General features: G+C 40.9%; 1 protein-coding gene across 1 annotated transcript in view; it reads right to left on the minus strand.

Moving 5' to 3' along the window:
- Positions 1-16,638, minus strand: part of LOC120631212 — a 105,031-nt gene that overhangs the window by 81,654 nt on the left and 6,739 nt on the right. The window contains exon 2 of the mRNA XM_039900692.1: positions 4,203-6,086. Within this exon, the coding sequence (XP_039756626.1) occupies positions 4,203-6,086 (1,884 nt within the window). The remainder of the gene's footprint in view (positions 1-4,202; positions 6,087-16,638) is intronic.

Below are 16,638 nucleotides of genomic sequence, written 5' to 3' on the forward strand. Positions count from 1 at the left end.
TAAAATATTTAAAGTGTACTCATTCCGATTGCGAGACCTCGTAAGAGTCCCGTATCGTTATTTTTCGTCACTACCTACCCGTACCTCCCCCCTGTGCGGGGTACAATATTGATATGATATTAAAATAATACCATTAATAAATAACATAATAAAAGACCACCACTTTTATAGAGACATAACGCCACTGTGTGGCGCCGCCATCAGTCTCCTTAGACTCGGTACTTTGTCGTCGCCGTCGACTTCGCACCTTCGCCCCATATAGTAGTGGCGCGGCGCGACGGGCCTAATGTGTAAGTGAAAAAAAAAAAAAAAAAAAATTAAATTAATTGTTATTGTACAATATCTTCTAATATGAATAAGAGTACTTTGTATTGGTACGTTTTGTTTTTTGTTTTTTTTTTTTTTAAACGGAACTGAACCTAAGTGACCGGCCTGCGGCCGGGCACCCGTCTTATTCATGTTCTAACCTAACCTAACCTATCCAAACCTTTTAAAACTAGTTTGGATTCCTTTAGACCTCAGCCCACCGGCAACTACGACTAACTAAACACTGATCTAGCTGTATGGCTTTCATCAGTGCATCAACAGCAGCATAACTAGTATTAAAATAGTAATGAGTTTTTATTAAAGCATATATTCACATTAAATCTTGAATCTAAAGTCTAAAGGTGTCAAAACTAGATTTAGGTTAGGTTAGGTTAGAACATGAATACGAGGGGTGCCCGGCCACAGGCCGGGCACTTGGGTTCAGTTCAGTCAAAAATTATATATTATTTACTATTATTTATATTTGAATGAGAATGAAAAATAGCAATTATTTTGAATAGTTTTCAGAATGAGACAGACGGGTAAAATCTCCAATTTAAAGTTCCCTTATTGCGTATATGTTATGTGTGTTTGCATAGTAGTTTACTATAATGGTAAGCGGTTCGTGTAACGATCTTGCGCGTCTATATTTACAAGTGTGTGGGCAGTTCGTGTATTGATTATTCGATGACGAGACCTCGTAAGAGTCCCGTATCGTTATTTTTCGTCACTACCTACCCGTACCTCCGCCTGCTGCCTTCCTTGGATGTGGTAGCAGTTTCTCAGGCTCCCTCACCGGAATCGAACCCTGATTCCCCGTTACCCGCGACAAACAATGGTAGTCGCAGAAACTCATTCCGATTACGAGACCTCGTTAGAGTCCCGTATCGTTATTTTTCGTCACTACCTACCCCCCTACCTCCCCCCGTGCGGGGTACAATATTGATATGATATTAAAAAAATACCATTAATAAATAACATAATAAAAGACCACCACTTTTATAGAGACATAACGCCACATAATTATAAAAAGTATAGTGTGTGGATCTAATCAACCACCACTGGCACCAGACCCTCAATGCCCTTAAATTTTACCTCGTTAAAATATTTAAAGTGTACTCATTCCGATTGCGAGACCTCGTAAGAGTCCCGTATCGTTATTTTTCGTCACTACCTACCCGTACCTCCCCCCTGTGCGGGGTACAATATTGATATGATATTAAAATAATACCATTAATAAATAACATAATAAAAGACCACCACTTTTATAGAGACATAACGCCACTGTGTGGCGCCGCCATCAGTCTCCTTAGACTCGGTACTTTGTCGTCGCCGTCGACTTCGCACCTTCGCCCCATATAGTAGTGGCGCGGCGCGACGGGCCTAATGTGTAAGTGAAAAAAAAAAAAAAAAAAAATTAAATTAATTGTTATTTTACAATATCTTCTAATATGAATAAGAGTACTTTGTATTGGTACGTTTTGTTTTTTGTTTTTTTTTTTTTTTAAACGGAACTGAACCTAAGTGACCGGCCTGCGGCCGGGCACCCGTCTTATTCATGTTCTAACCTAACCTAACCTATCCAAACCTTTTAAAACTAGTTTGGATTCCTTTAGACCTCAGCCCACCGGCAACTACGACTAACTAAACACTGATCTAGCTGTATGGCTTTCATCAGTGCATCAACAGCAGCATAACTAGTATTAAAATAGTAATGAGTTTTTATTAAAGCATATATTCACATTAAATCTTGAATCTAAAGTCTAAAGGTGTCAAAACTAGATTTAGGTTAGGTTAGGTTAGAACATGAATACGAGGGGTGCCCGGCCACAGGCCGGGCACTTGGGTTCAGTTCAGTCAAAAATTATATATTATTTACTATTATTTATATTTGAATGAGAATGAAAAATAGCAATTATTTTGAATAGTTTTCAGAATGAGACAGACGGGTAAAATCTCCAATTTAAAGTTCCCTTATTGCGTATATGTTATGTGTGTTTGCATAGTAGTTTACTATAATGGTAAGCGGTTCGTGTAACGATCTTGCGCGTCTATATTTACAAGTGTGTGGGCAGTTCGTGTATTGATTATTCGATGACGAGACCTCGTAAGAGTCCCGTATCGTTATTTTTCGTCACTACCTACCCGTACCTCCGCCTGCTGCCTTCCTTGGATGTGGTAGCAGTTTCTCAGGCTCCCTCACCGGAATCGAACCCTGATTCCCCGTTACCCGCGACAAACAATGGTAGTCGCAGAAACTCATTCCGATTACGAGACCTCGTTAGAGTCCCGTATCGTTATTTTTCGTCACTACCTACCCCCCTACCTCCCCCCGTGCGGGGTACAATATTGATATGATATTAAAAAAATACCATTAATAAATAACATAATAAAAGACCACCACTTTTATAGAGACATAACGCCACATAATTATAAAAAGTATAGTGTGTGGATCTAATCAACCACCACTGGCACCAGACCCTCAATGCCCTTAAATTTTACCTCGTTAAAATATTTAAAGTGTACTCATTCCGATTGCGAGACCTCGTAAGAGTCCCGTATCGTTATTTTTCGTCACTACCTACCCGTACCTCCCCCCTGTGCGGGGTACAATATTGATATGATATTAAAATAATACCATTAATAAATAACATAATAAAAGACCACCACTTTTATAGAGACATAACGCCACTGTGTGGCGCCGCCATCAGTCTCCTTAGACTCGGTACTTTGTCGTCGCCGTCGACTTCGCACCTTCGCCCCATATAGTAGTGGCGCGGCGCGACGGGCCTAATGTGTAAGTGAAAAAAAAAAAAAAAAAATTAAATTAATTGTTATTGTACAATATCTTCTAATATGAATAAGAGTACTTTGTATTGGTACGTTTTGTTTTTTGTTTTTTTTTTTTTTAAACGGAACTGAACCTAAGTGACCGGCCTGCGGCCGGGCACCCGTCTTATTCATGTTCTAACCTAACCTAACCTATCCAAACCTTTTAAAACTAGTTTGGATTCCTTTAGACCTCAGCCCACCGGCAACTACGACTAACTAAACACTGATCTAGCTATATGGCTTTCATCAGTGCATCAACAGCAGCATAACTAGTATTAAAATAGTAATGAGTTTTTATTAAAGCATATATTCACATTAATTTTTTTTTTTTTTTTTTTTTTTTATATTTATAGACGAGCGCTTGACTGCAATCACACCTGATGGTAAGCGATGATGCAGCCTAAGGTGGAGCGCGCTTGCCTAGAAGATGCCTATTCACTCTTGATTTGAAGGTACTAATGTTGTAAGAACTGGGGAAAATGGAAGCTGGAAGAACATTCCAGATCCTAGCGGTGCGAATTAGAAACGAAGATGCGAAGCGCTTCGTACGCGTCCGCGGTATATCGACCACGTAGGGATGCAGATCCTTCCGGTGCCTCGCGGTTCGATGGTAAAAAGGCGAGGGGGGAACTAGATCAAATAGTTCTTGAGCACACTCTCCGAAATATATCCTATAGAATACCGAAAGGCAGGCAACCTTGCGACGATGTTCCAAACTCTTAAGTTTTTTATTGGCTAGGTCACCGATGAGCCTTCTAGCACGGCGATCAACCGAATCCAGGGCATCAAGCTGATACTTGGCAGAGCCATCCCATAAATGGGAACAGTACTCCATGCACGATCGAACTTGAGCTTGGTACAAGGTAAGAAGCTGTTCAGGCTTGAAGTACCGCTTGACCTTATTGAGGATGCCAAGTTTCTTGCCAGCTGTTTTTGCCCTGGATTCGATGTATTGTCCGAAGTTGAGGTTGGATGAAATATTGACACCTAGAAGCTCTAAACTGTCGGTAATAGGCAAAGATATACCTCGGAAAGTCGGAGTCAGGGGAAATGGACTCCGTTTGGTAGTAAATAAACACGCTTGCGTTTTGGTAGCATTAAATTTGACCAAATTGGCGTCTCCCCAATCAGACACCTCATTTAAGGTCAGATTAATGCGTTCCACCAAAGCCTCTCTGTGTCCTAAAATTTCAGCACCACTAGCACGGGGACCGGGCATATATCTCTCCGTTACAGTGCTATCATCTGCGTACCCAAAGATACCGGGTTTCAACAGATCATTAATGTGAAGCAGAAAAAGTGTAGCGGAGAGAACAGACCCCTGAGGGACACCGGCATTGATTGCCATTTGATCTGACGAGGAGCCATCTAAGACAACTCGAAAAGATCGACCACTCAGGAAATCAGATATCCAGTTGATGAGACTAGTGGGTATCCCGTAGCTAGGTAACCTATTTAAAAGGCCTTCATGCCAGACCCGGTCAAAAGCCTTTGACACGTCAAGGGAAACGGCTAGCGCTTCACCATGTTTGTCAATGGCCTCGCCCCAGATGTGAGTGGCATACACTAAAAGATCCCCCGTCGATCTATTACGACGAAAGCCGTACTGTTGATCCGACAGAAGGTCATTTTTCTCGAGGTATGCCAGGAGCCGGTGGTTCAATACACGCTCCATACTTTTGCAAAGTACGGAGGTGATTGCAATAGGCCTGTAGTTGGCCGGGTCTGCACGACTACCCTTCTTAGGTACCGGTTGTACGTTGGCAACCTTCCAAGCTTTCGGGATTCGGGCATTTTTGAACGAGAGGCGAAACAAACGTGTTAGTACTGGAGACAGCTCGGCAGCACAGGTTCTGAGCACTATTGCTGGTATCCCGTCTGGGCCGCTGGCCTTATTCACGTCTAGATTGCGCAGCACTTTTAAAACCTCACCTTGGCGAATCTTTATCTCTGCCATGACGGAGTCGCAGGGTGAAAGGGTAGGTGGAGAGGCGCTTCCAGAATCGAGACGTGAATTTTCAGCAAACAGAGTCGCTAAGATGTTAGCTTTTTCTGTTGCAGTAAAAGCCAGCGCCCCATCCGGTTTTAGCAGAGGTGGCAGCGAAGGACGGCAGAAGTTCGTTTCCACCGACTTCGAAAGAGACCAAAAGGCTTTACTTCCACGCGGATATGACGCTAATTTGGCCCCAATTCGATTAGTGCGGTTGAAACGAGCCTTCCTAAGAACCTTCTTGTAGGACTTGGCGGCATAATTAAAGGCTCGCTTTTTCGTACTGATGTCCGGAGCTTTTTGGGCACGCGCGTCAGCCCATGCAGCAAAAGCCATGTTCTTACGAGCTTCAGCTTGGGCGCATTCTGCATTGTACCAGCGTGGAATCTTGCTATCTAGCGATACGTCAGCGTAAGGTATAAAAAACTCCATTGCTTGACGTATCACTTCCGATATGGCTTTCTCGCAGTTCGACGGATCATCAGAAGAGAAGCAAGTTTGTCGCCAGGGATAACATGCAAAAAAGTGTCGCATTTCATCCCAGTCTGCTGACTTGTATCGCCACACTCGCCTGGTTCCGGAGGAACCAGAGTCCAGAGGATGATAATTCGATACCGACTTAACTACACAGTGATCAGAAGTACCCAAAGGGGCCGTAACTGATACTGAAAACCGGTCTGGGTCGGTGGTCAACAGAAGGTCAAGACAGTTAGGAGAATGACCGTCAACGTCAGGTATCCGAGTTGCTTCGTGGACTAGCTGAGAGAGGTCAAACGCCAGCGCAAATTTCAGCGTCTCTCTCCCGGCGTGGTCGGTATTTTGGTATGGGAACAACCAATCCTTGTGGTGAGCATTAAAGTCCCCCAAGAAAACCAGTTTAGCAGTCGGATATCGACACTGGACGGTATCAGCCGTCTCGCTGAGGTACTCGAACATTCGAGTTGTCTCCATATCACCGCTGTTCGCCCCATATAGTAGTGGCGCGGCGCGACGGGCCTAATGTGTAAGTGAAAAAAAAAAAAAAAAAAATTAAATTAATTGTTATTGTACAATATCTTCTAATATGAATAAGAGTACTTCGTATTGGTACGTTTTGTTTTTTGTTTTTTTTTTTTTAAACGGAACTGAACCTAAGTGACCGGCCTGCGGCCGGGCACCCGTCTTATTCATGTTCTAACCTAACCTAACCTATCCAAACCTTTTAAAACTAGTTTGGATTCCTTTAGACCTCAGCCCACCGGCAACTACGACTAACTAAACACTGATCTAGCTATATGGCTTTCATCAGTGCATCAACAGCAGCATAACTAGTATTAAAATAGTAATGAGTTTTTATTAAAGCATATATTCACATTAAATCTTGAATCTAAAGTCTAAAGGTGTCAAAACTAGATTTAGGTTAGGTTAGGTTAGAACATGAATACGAGGGGTGCCCGGCCACAGGCCGGGCACTTGGGTTCAGTTCAGTCAAAAATTATATATTATTTACTATTATTTATATTTGAATGAGAATGAAAAATAGCAATTATTTTGAATAGTTTTCAGAATGAGACAGACGGGTAAAATCTCCAATTTAAAGTTCCCTTATTGCGTATATGTTATGTGTGTTTGCATAGTAGTTTACTATAATGGTAAGCGGTTCGTGTAACGATCTTGCGCGTCTATATTTACAAGTGTGTGGGCAGTTCGTGTATTGATTATTCGATGACGAGACCTCGTAAGAGTCCCGTATCGTTATTTTTCGTCACTACCTACCCGTACCTCCGCCTGCTGCCTTCCTTGGATGTGGTAGCAGTTTCTCAGGCTCCCTCACCGGAATCGAACCCTGATTCCCCGTTACCCGCGACAAACAATGGTAGTCGCAGAAACTCATTCCGATTACGAGACCTCGTAAGAGTCCCGTATCGTTATTTTTCGTCACTACCTACCCCCCTACCTCCCCCCGTGCGGGGTACAATATTGATATGATATTAAAAAAATACCATTAATAAATAAAATAATAAAAGACCACCACTTTTATAGAGACATAACGCCACATAATTATAAAAAGTATAGTGTGTGGATCTAATCAACCACCACTGGCACCAGACCCTCAATGCCCTTAAATTTTACCTCGTTAAAATATTTAAAGTGTACTCATTCCGATTGCGAGACCTCGTAAGAGTCCCGTATCGTTATTTTTCGTCACTACCTACCCGTACCTCCCCCCTGTGCGGGGTACAATATTGATATGATATTAAAATAATACCATTAATAAATAACATAATAAAAGACCACCACTTTTATAGAGACATAACGCCACTGTGTGGCGCCGCCATCAGTCTCCTTAGACTCGGTACTTTGTCGTCGCCGTCGACTTCGCACCTTCGCCCCATATAGTAGTGGCGCGGCGCGACGGGCCTAATGTGTAAGTAAAAAAAAAAAAAAAAAAAATTAAATTTATTGTTATTGTACAATATCTTCTAATATGAATAAGAGTACTTTGTATTGGTACGTTTTGTTTTTTGTTTTTTTTTTTTTTAAACGGAACTGAACCTAAGTGACCGGCCTGCGGCCGGGCACCCGTCTTATTCATGTTCTAACCTAACCTAACCTATCCAAACCTTTTAAAACTAGTTTGGATTCCTTTAGACCTCAGCCCACCGGCAACTACGACTAACTAAACACTGATCTAGCTATATGGCTTTCATCAGTGCATCAACAGCAGCATAACTAGTATTAAAATAGTAATGAGTTTTTATTAAAGCATATATTCACATTAAATCTTGAATCTAAAGTCTAAAGGTGTCAAAACTAGATTTAGGTTAGGTTAGGTTAGAACATGAATACGAGGGGTGCCCGGCCGCAGGCCGGGCACTTGGGTTCAGTTCCGTTTAAAAAAAAAAAAACAAAAAACAAAACGTACCAATACAAAGTACTCTTATTCATATTAGAAGATATTGTACAATAACAATTAATTTAATTTTTTTTTTTTTTTTTTTCACTTACACATTAGGCCCGTCGCGCCGCGCCACTACTATATGGGGCGAAGGTGCGAAGTCGACGGCGACGACAAAGTACCGAGTCTAAGGAGACTGATGGCGGCGCCACACAGTGGCGTTATGTCTCTATAAAAGTGGTGGTCTTTTATTATGTTATTTATTAATGGTATTATTTTAATATCATATCAATATTGTACCCCGCACAGGGGGGAGGTACGGGTAGGTAGTGACGAAAAATAACGATAAGGGACTCTTACGAGGTCTCGCAATCGGAATGAGTACACTTTAAATGGTACAAACAAACAATGGTAGTCGCAGAAACTCATTCCGATTACGAGACCTCGTAAGAGTCCCGTATCGTTATTTTTCGTCACTACCAACCCCCTACCTCCCCCCGTGCGGGGTACAATATTGATATGATATTAAAAAAATACCATTAATAAATAACATAATAAAAGACCACCACTTTTATAGAGACATAACGCCACATAATTATAAAAAGTATAGTGTGTGGATCTAATCAACCACCACTGGCACCAGACCCTCAATGCCCTTAAATTTTACCTCGTTAAAATATTTAAAGTGTACTCATTCCGATTGCGAGACCTCGTAAGAGTCCCGTATCGTTATTTTTCGTCACTACCTACCCGTACCTCCCCCCTGTGCGGGGTACAATATTGATATGATATTAAAATAATACCATTAATAAATAACATAATAAAAGACCACCACTTTTATAGAGACATAACGCCACTGTGTGGCGCCGCCATCAGTCTCCTTAGACTCGGTACTTTGTCGTCGCCGTCGACTTCGCACCTTCGCCCCATATAGTAGTGGCGCGGCGCGACGGGCCTAATGTGTAAGTGAAAAAAAAAAAAAAAAAAATTTAATTAATTGTTATTGTACAATATCTTCTAATATGAATAAGAGTACTTTGTATTGGTACGTTTTGTTTTTTGTTTTTTTTTTTTTTAAACGGAACTGAACCTAAGTGACCGGCCTGCGGCCGGGCACCCGTCTTATTCATGTTCTAACCTAACCTAACCTATCCAAACCTTTTAAAACTAGTTTGGATTCCTTTAGACCTCAGCCCACCGGCAACTACGACTAACTAAACACAGATCTAGCTATATGGCTTTCATCAGTGCATCAACAGCAGCATAACTAGTATTAAAATAGTAATGAGTTTTTATTAAAGCATATATTCACATTAAATCTTGAATCTAAAGTCTAAAGGTGTCAAAACTAGATTTAGGTTAGGTTAGGTTAGAACATGAATACGAGGGGTGCCCGGCCACAGGCCGGGCACTTGGGTTCAGTTCAGTCAAAAATTATATATTATTTACTATTATTTATATTTGAATGAGAATGAAAAATAGCAATTATTTTGAATAGTTTTCAGAATGAGACAGACGGGTAAAATCTCCAATTTAAAGTTCCCTTATTGCGTATATGTTATGTGTGTTTGCATAGTAGTTTACTATAATGGTAAGCGGTTCGTGTAACGATCTTGCGCGTCTATATTTACAAGTGTGTGGGCAGTTCGTGTATTGATTATTCGATGACGAGACCTCGTAAGAGTCCCGTATCGTTATTTTTCGTCACTACCTACCCGTACCTCCGCCTGCTGCCTTCCTTGGATGTGGTAGCAGTTTCTCAGGCTCCCTCACCGGAATCGAACCCTGATTCCCCGTTACCCGCGACAAACAATGGTAGTCGCAGAAACTCATTCCGATTACGAGACCTCGTAAGAGTCCCGTATCGTTATTTTTCGTCACTACCTACCCCCCTACCTCCCCCCGTGCGGGGTACAATATTGATATGATATTAAAAAAATACCATTAATAAATAACATAATAAAAGACCACCACTTTTATAGAGACATAACGCCACATAATTATAAAAAGTATAGTGTGTGGATCTAATCAACCACCACTGGCACCAGACCCTCAATGCCCTTAGATTTTACCTCGTTAAAATATTTAAAGTGTACTCATTCCGATTGCGAGACCTCGTAAGAGTCCCGTATCGTTATTTTTCGTCACTACCTACCCGTACCTCCCCCCTGTGCGGGGTACAATATTGATATGATATTAAAATAATACCATTAATAAATAACATAATAAAAGACCACCACTTTTATAGAGACATAACGCCACTGTGTGGCGCCGCCATCAGTCTCCTTAGACTCGGTACTTTGTCGTCGCCGTCGACTTCGCACCTTCGCCCCATATAGTAGTGGCGCGGCGCGACGGGCCTAATGTGTAAGTGAAAAAAAAAAAAAAAAAAATTAAATTAATTGTTATTGTACAATATCTTCTAATATGAATAAGAGTACTTTGTATTGGTACGTTTTGTTTTTTGTTTTTTTTTTTTTTTTAAACGGAACTGAACCTAAGTGACCGGCCTGCGGCCGGGCACCCGTCTTATTCATGTTCTAACCTAACCTAACCTATCCAAACCTTTTAAAACTAGTTTGGATTCCTTTAGACCTCAGCCCACCGGCAACTACGACTAACTAAACACTGATCTAGCTATATGGCTTTCATCAGTGCATCAACAGCAGCATAACTAGTATTAAAATAGTAATGAGTTTTTATTAAAGCATATATTCACATTAAATCTTGAATCTAAAGTCTAAAGGTGTCAAAACTAGATTTAGGTTAGGTTAGGTTAGAACATGAATACGAGGGGTGCCCGGCCACCGGCCGGGCACTTGGGTTCAGTTCAGTCAAAAATTATATATTATTTACTATTATTTATATTTGAATGAGAATGAAAAATAGCAATTATTTTGAATAGTTTTCAGAATGAGACAGACGGGTAAAATCTCCAATTTAAAGTTCCCTTATTGCGTATATGTTATGTGTGTTTGCATAGTAGTTTACTATAATGGTAAGCGGTTCGTGTAACGATCTTGCGCGTCTATATTTACAAGTGTGTGGGCAGTTCGTGTATTGATTATTCGATGACGAGACCTCGTAAGAGTCCCGTATCGTTATTTTTCGTCACTACCTACCCGTACCTCCGCCTGCTGCCTTCCTTGGATGTGGTAGCAGTTTCTCAGGCTCCCTCACCGGAATCGAACCCTGATTCCCCGTTACCCGCGACAAACAATGGTAGTCGCAGAAACTCATTCCGATTACGAGACCTCGTAAGAGTCCCGTATCGTTATTTTTCGTCACTACCTACCCCCCTACCTCCCCCCGTGCGGGGTACAATATTGATATGATATTAAAAAAATACCATTAATAAATAACATAATAAAAGACCACCACTTTTATAGAGACATAACGCCACATAATTATAAAAAGTATAGTGTGTGGATCTAATCAACCACCACTGGCACCAGACCCTCAATGCCCTTAGATTTTACCTCGTTAAAATATTTAAAGTGTACTCATTCCGATTGCGAGACCTCGTAAGAGTCCCGTATCGTTATTTTTCGTCACTACCTACCCGTACCTCCCCCCTGTGCGGGGTACAATATTGATATGATATTAAAATAATACCATTAATAAATAACATAATAAAAGACCACCACTTTTATAGAGACATAACGCCACTGTGTGGCGCCGCCATCAGTCTCCTTAGACTCGGTACTTTGTCGTCGCCGTCGACTTCGCACCTTCGCCCCATATAGTAGTGGCGCGGCGCGACGGGCCTAATGTGTAAGTGAAAAAAAAAAAAAAAAAATTAAATTAATTGTTATTGTACAATATCTTCTAATATGAATAAGAGTACTTTGTATTGGTACGTTTTGTTTTTTGTTTATTTTTTTTTTTAAACGGAACTGAACCTAAGTGACCGGCCTGCGGCCGGGCACCCGTCTTATTCATGTTCTAACCTAACCTAACCTATCCAAACCTTTTAAAACTAGTTTGGATTCCTTTAGACCTCAGCCCACCGGCAACTACGACTAACTAAACACTGATCTAGCTATATGGCTTTCATCAGTGCATCAACAGCAGCATAACTAGTATTAAAATAGTAATGAGTTTTTATTAAAGCATATATTCACATTAAATCTTGAATCTAAAGTCTAAAGGTGTCAAAACTAGATTTAGGTTAGGTTAGGTTAGAACATGAATACGAGGGGTGCCCGGCCACAGGCCGGGCACTTGGGTTCAGTTCCGTTTAAAAAAAAAAAAACAAAAAACAAAACGTACCAATACAAAGTACTCTTATTCATATTAGAAGATATTGTACAATAACAATTAATTTAATTTTTTTTTTTTTTTTTTTCACTTACACATTAGGCCCGTCGCGCCGCGCCACTACTATATGGGGCGAAGGTGCGAAGTCGACGGCGACGACAAAGTACCGAGTCTAAGGAGACTGATGGCAGCGCCACACAGTGGCGTTATGTCTCTATAAAAGTGGTGGTTTTTATTATGTTATTTATTAATGGTATTATTTTAATATCATATCAATATTGTACCCCGCACAGGGGGGAGGTACGGGTAGGTAGTGACGAAAAATAACGATACGGGACTCTTACGAGGTCTCGCAATCGGAATGAGTACACTTTAAATGGTACAAACAAACAATGGTAGTCGCAGAAACTCATTCCGATTACGAGACCTCGTAAGAGTCCCGTATCGTTATTTTTCGTCACTACCTACCCGTACCTCCGCCTGCTGCCTTCCTTGGATGTGGTAGCAGTTTCTCAGGCTCCCTCACCGGAATCGAACCCTGATTCCCCGTTACCCGCGACAAACAATGGTAGTCGCAGAAACTCATTCCGATTACGAGACCTCGTAAGAGTCCCGTATCGTTATTTTTCGTCACTACCTACCCCCCTACCTCCCCCCGTGCGGGGTACAATATTGATATGATATTAAAAAAATACCATTAATAAATAACATAATAAAAGACCACCACTTTTATAGAGACATAACGCCACATAATTATAAAAAGTATAGTGTGTGGATCTAATCAACCACCACTGGCACCAGACCCTCAATGCCCTTAAATTTTACCTCGTTAAAATATTTAAAGTGTACTCATTCCGATTGCGAGACCTCGTAAGAGTCCCGTATCGTTAATTTTCGTCACTACCTACCCGTACCTCCCCCCTGTGCGGGGTACAATATTGATATGATATTAAAATAATACCATTAATAAATAACATAATAAAAGACCACCACTTTTATAGAGACATAACGCCACTGTGTGGCGCCGCCATCAGTCTCCTTAGACTCGGTACTTTGTCGTCGCCGTCGACTTCGCACCTTCGCCCCATATAGTAGTGGCGCGGCGCGACGGGCCTAATGTGTAAGTGAAAAAAAAAAAAAAAAAAATTAAATTAATTGTTATTGTACAATATCTTCTAATATGAATAAGAGTACTTTGTATTGGTACGTTTTGTTTTTTGTTTTTTTTTTTTTTAAACGGAACTGAACCTAAGTGACCGGCCTGCGGCCGGGCACCCGTCTTATTCATGTTCTAACCTAACCTAACCTATCCAAACCTTTTAAAACTAGTTTGGATTCCTTTAGACCTCAGCCCACCGGCAACTACGACTAACTAAACACTGATCTAGCTATATGGCTTTCATCAGTGCATCAACAGCAGCATAACTAGTATTAAAATAGTAATGAGTTTTTATTAAAGCATATATTCACATTAAATCTTGAATCTAAAGTCTAAAGGTGTCAAAACTAGATTTAGGTTAGGTTAGGTTAGAACATGAATACGAGGGGTGCCCGGCCACCGGCCGGGCACTTGGGTTCAGTTCAGTCAAAAATTATATATTATTTACTATTATTTATATTTGAATGAGAATGAAAAATAGCAATTATTTTGAATAGTTTTCAGAATGAGACAGACGGGTAAAATCTCCAATTTAAAGTTCCCTTATTGCGTATATGTTATGTGTGTTTGCATAGTAGTTTACTATAATGGTAAGCGGTTCGTGTAACGATCTTGCGCGTCTATATTTACAAGTGTGTGGGCAGTTCGTGTATTGATTATTCGATGACGAGACCTCGTAAGAGTCCCGCATCGTTATTTTTCGTCACTACCTACCCGTACCTCCGCCTGCTGCCTTCCTTGGATGTGGTAGCAGTTTCTCAGGCTCCCTCACCGGAATCGAACCCTGATTCCCCGTTACCCGCGACAAACAATGGTAGTCGCAGAAACTCATTCCGATTACGAGACCTCGTAAGAGTCCCGTATCGTTATTTTTCGTCACTACCTACCCCCCTACCTCCCCCCGTGCGGGGTACAATATTGATATGATATTAAAAAAATACCATTAATAAATAACATAATAAAAGACCACCACTTTTATAGAGACATAACGCCACATAATTATAAAAAGTATAGTGTGTGGATCTAATCAACCACCACTGGCACCAGACCCTCAATGCCCTTAAATTTTACCTTGTTAAAATATTTAAAGTGTACTCATTCCGATTGCGAGACCTCGTAAGAGTCCCGTATCGTTAATTTTCGTCACTACCTACCCGTACCTCCCCCCTGTGCGGGGTACAATATTGATATGATATTAAAATAATACCATTAATAAATAACATAATAAAAGACCACCACTTTTATAGAGACATAACGCCACTGTGTGGCGCCGCCATCAGTCTCCTTAGACTCGGTACTTTGTCGTCGCCGTCGACTTCGCACCTTCGCCCCATATAGTAGTGGCGCGGCGCGACGGGCCTAATGTGTAAGTGAAAAAAAAAAAAAAAAAAATTAAATTAATTGTTATTGTACAATATCTTCTAATATGAATAAGAGTACTTTGTATTGGTACGTTTTGTTTTTTGTTTTTTTTTTTTTAAACGGAACTGAACCTAAGTGACCGGCCTGCGGCCGGGCACCCGTCTTATTCATGTTCTAACCTAACCTAACCTATCCAAACCTTTTAAAACTAGTTTGGATTCCTTTAGACCTCAGCCCACCGGCAACTACGACTAACTAAACACTGATCTAGCTATATGGCTTTCATCAGTGCATCAACAGCAGCATAACTAGTATTAAAATAGTAATGAGTTTTTATTAAAGCATATATTCACATTAAATCTTGAATCTAAAGTCTAAAGGTGTCAAAACTAGATTTAGGTTAGGTTAGGTTAGAACATGAATACGAGGGGTGCCCGGCCACAGGCCGGGCACTTGGGTTCAGTTCAGTCAAAAATTTTATATTATTTACTATTATTTATATTTGAATGAGAATGAAAAATAGCAATTATTTTGAATAGTTTTCAGAATGAGACAGACGGGTAAAATCTCCAATTTAAAGTCCCCTTATTGCGTATATGTTATGTGTGTTTGCATAGTAGTTTACTATAATGGTAAGCGGTTCGTGTAACGATCTTGCGCGTCTATATTTACAAGTGTGTGGGCAGTTCGTGTATTGATTATTCGATGACGAGACCTCGTAAGAGTCCCGTATCGTTATTTTTCGTCACTACCTACCCGTACCTCCGCCTGCTGCCTTCCTTGGATGTGGTAGCAGTTTCTCAGGCTCCCTCACCGGAATCGAACCCTGATTCCCCGTTACCCGCGACAAACAATGGTAGTCGCAGAAACTCATTCCGATTACGAGACCTCGTAAGAGTCCCGTATCGTTATTTTTCGTCACTAACTACCCCCCTACCTCCCCCCGTGCGGGGTACAATATTGATATGATATTAAAAAAATACCATTAATAAATAACATAGTAAAAGACCACCACTTTTATAGAGACATAACGCCACATAATTATAAAAAGTATAGTGTGTGGATCTAATCAACCACCACTGGCACCAGACCCTCAATGCCCTTAAATTTTACCTCGTTAAAATATTTAAAGTGTACTCATTCCGATTGCGAGACCTCGTAAGAGTCCCGTATCGTTAATTTTCGTCACTACCTACCCGTACCTCCCCCCTGTGCGGGGTACAATATTGATATGATATTAAAATAATACCATTAATAAATAACATAATAAAAGACCACCACTTTTATAGAGACATAACGCCACTGTGTGGCGCCGCCATCAGTCTCCTTAGACTCGGTACTTTGTCGTCGCCGTCGACTTCGCACCTTCGCCCCATATAGTAGTGGCGCGGCGCGACGGGCCTAATGTGTAAGTGAAAAAAAAAAAAAAAAAAATTAAATTAATTGTTATTTTACAATATCTTCTAATATGAATAAGAGTACTTTGTATTGGTACGTTTTGTTTTTTGTTTTTTTTTTTTTAAACGGAACTGAACCTAAGTGACCGGCCTGCGGCCGGGCACCCGTCTTATTCATGTTCTAACCTAACCTAACCTATCCAAACCTTTCAAAACTAGTTTGGATTCCTTTAGACCTCAGCCCACCGGCAACTACGACTAACTAAACACTGATCTAGCTATATGGCTTTCATCAGTGCATCAACAGCAGCATAACTAGTATTAAAATAGTAATGAGTTTTTATTAAAGCATATATTCACATTAAATCTTGAATCTAAAGTCTAAAGGTGTCAAAACTAGATTTAGGTTAGGTTAGGTTAGAACATGAATACGAGGGGTGCCCGGCCACAGGCC

Source organism: Pararge aegeria, chromosome 17 (assembly GCF_905163445.1).
Source record: "Pararge aegeria chromosome 17, ilParAegt1.1, whole genome shotgun sequence".
NCBI classification, from domain to species: Eukaryota; Metazoa; Arthropoda; class Insecta; order Lepidoptera; family Nymphalidae; genus Pararge; species Pararge aegeria.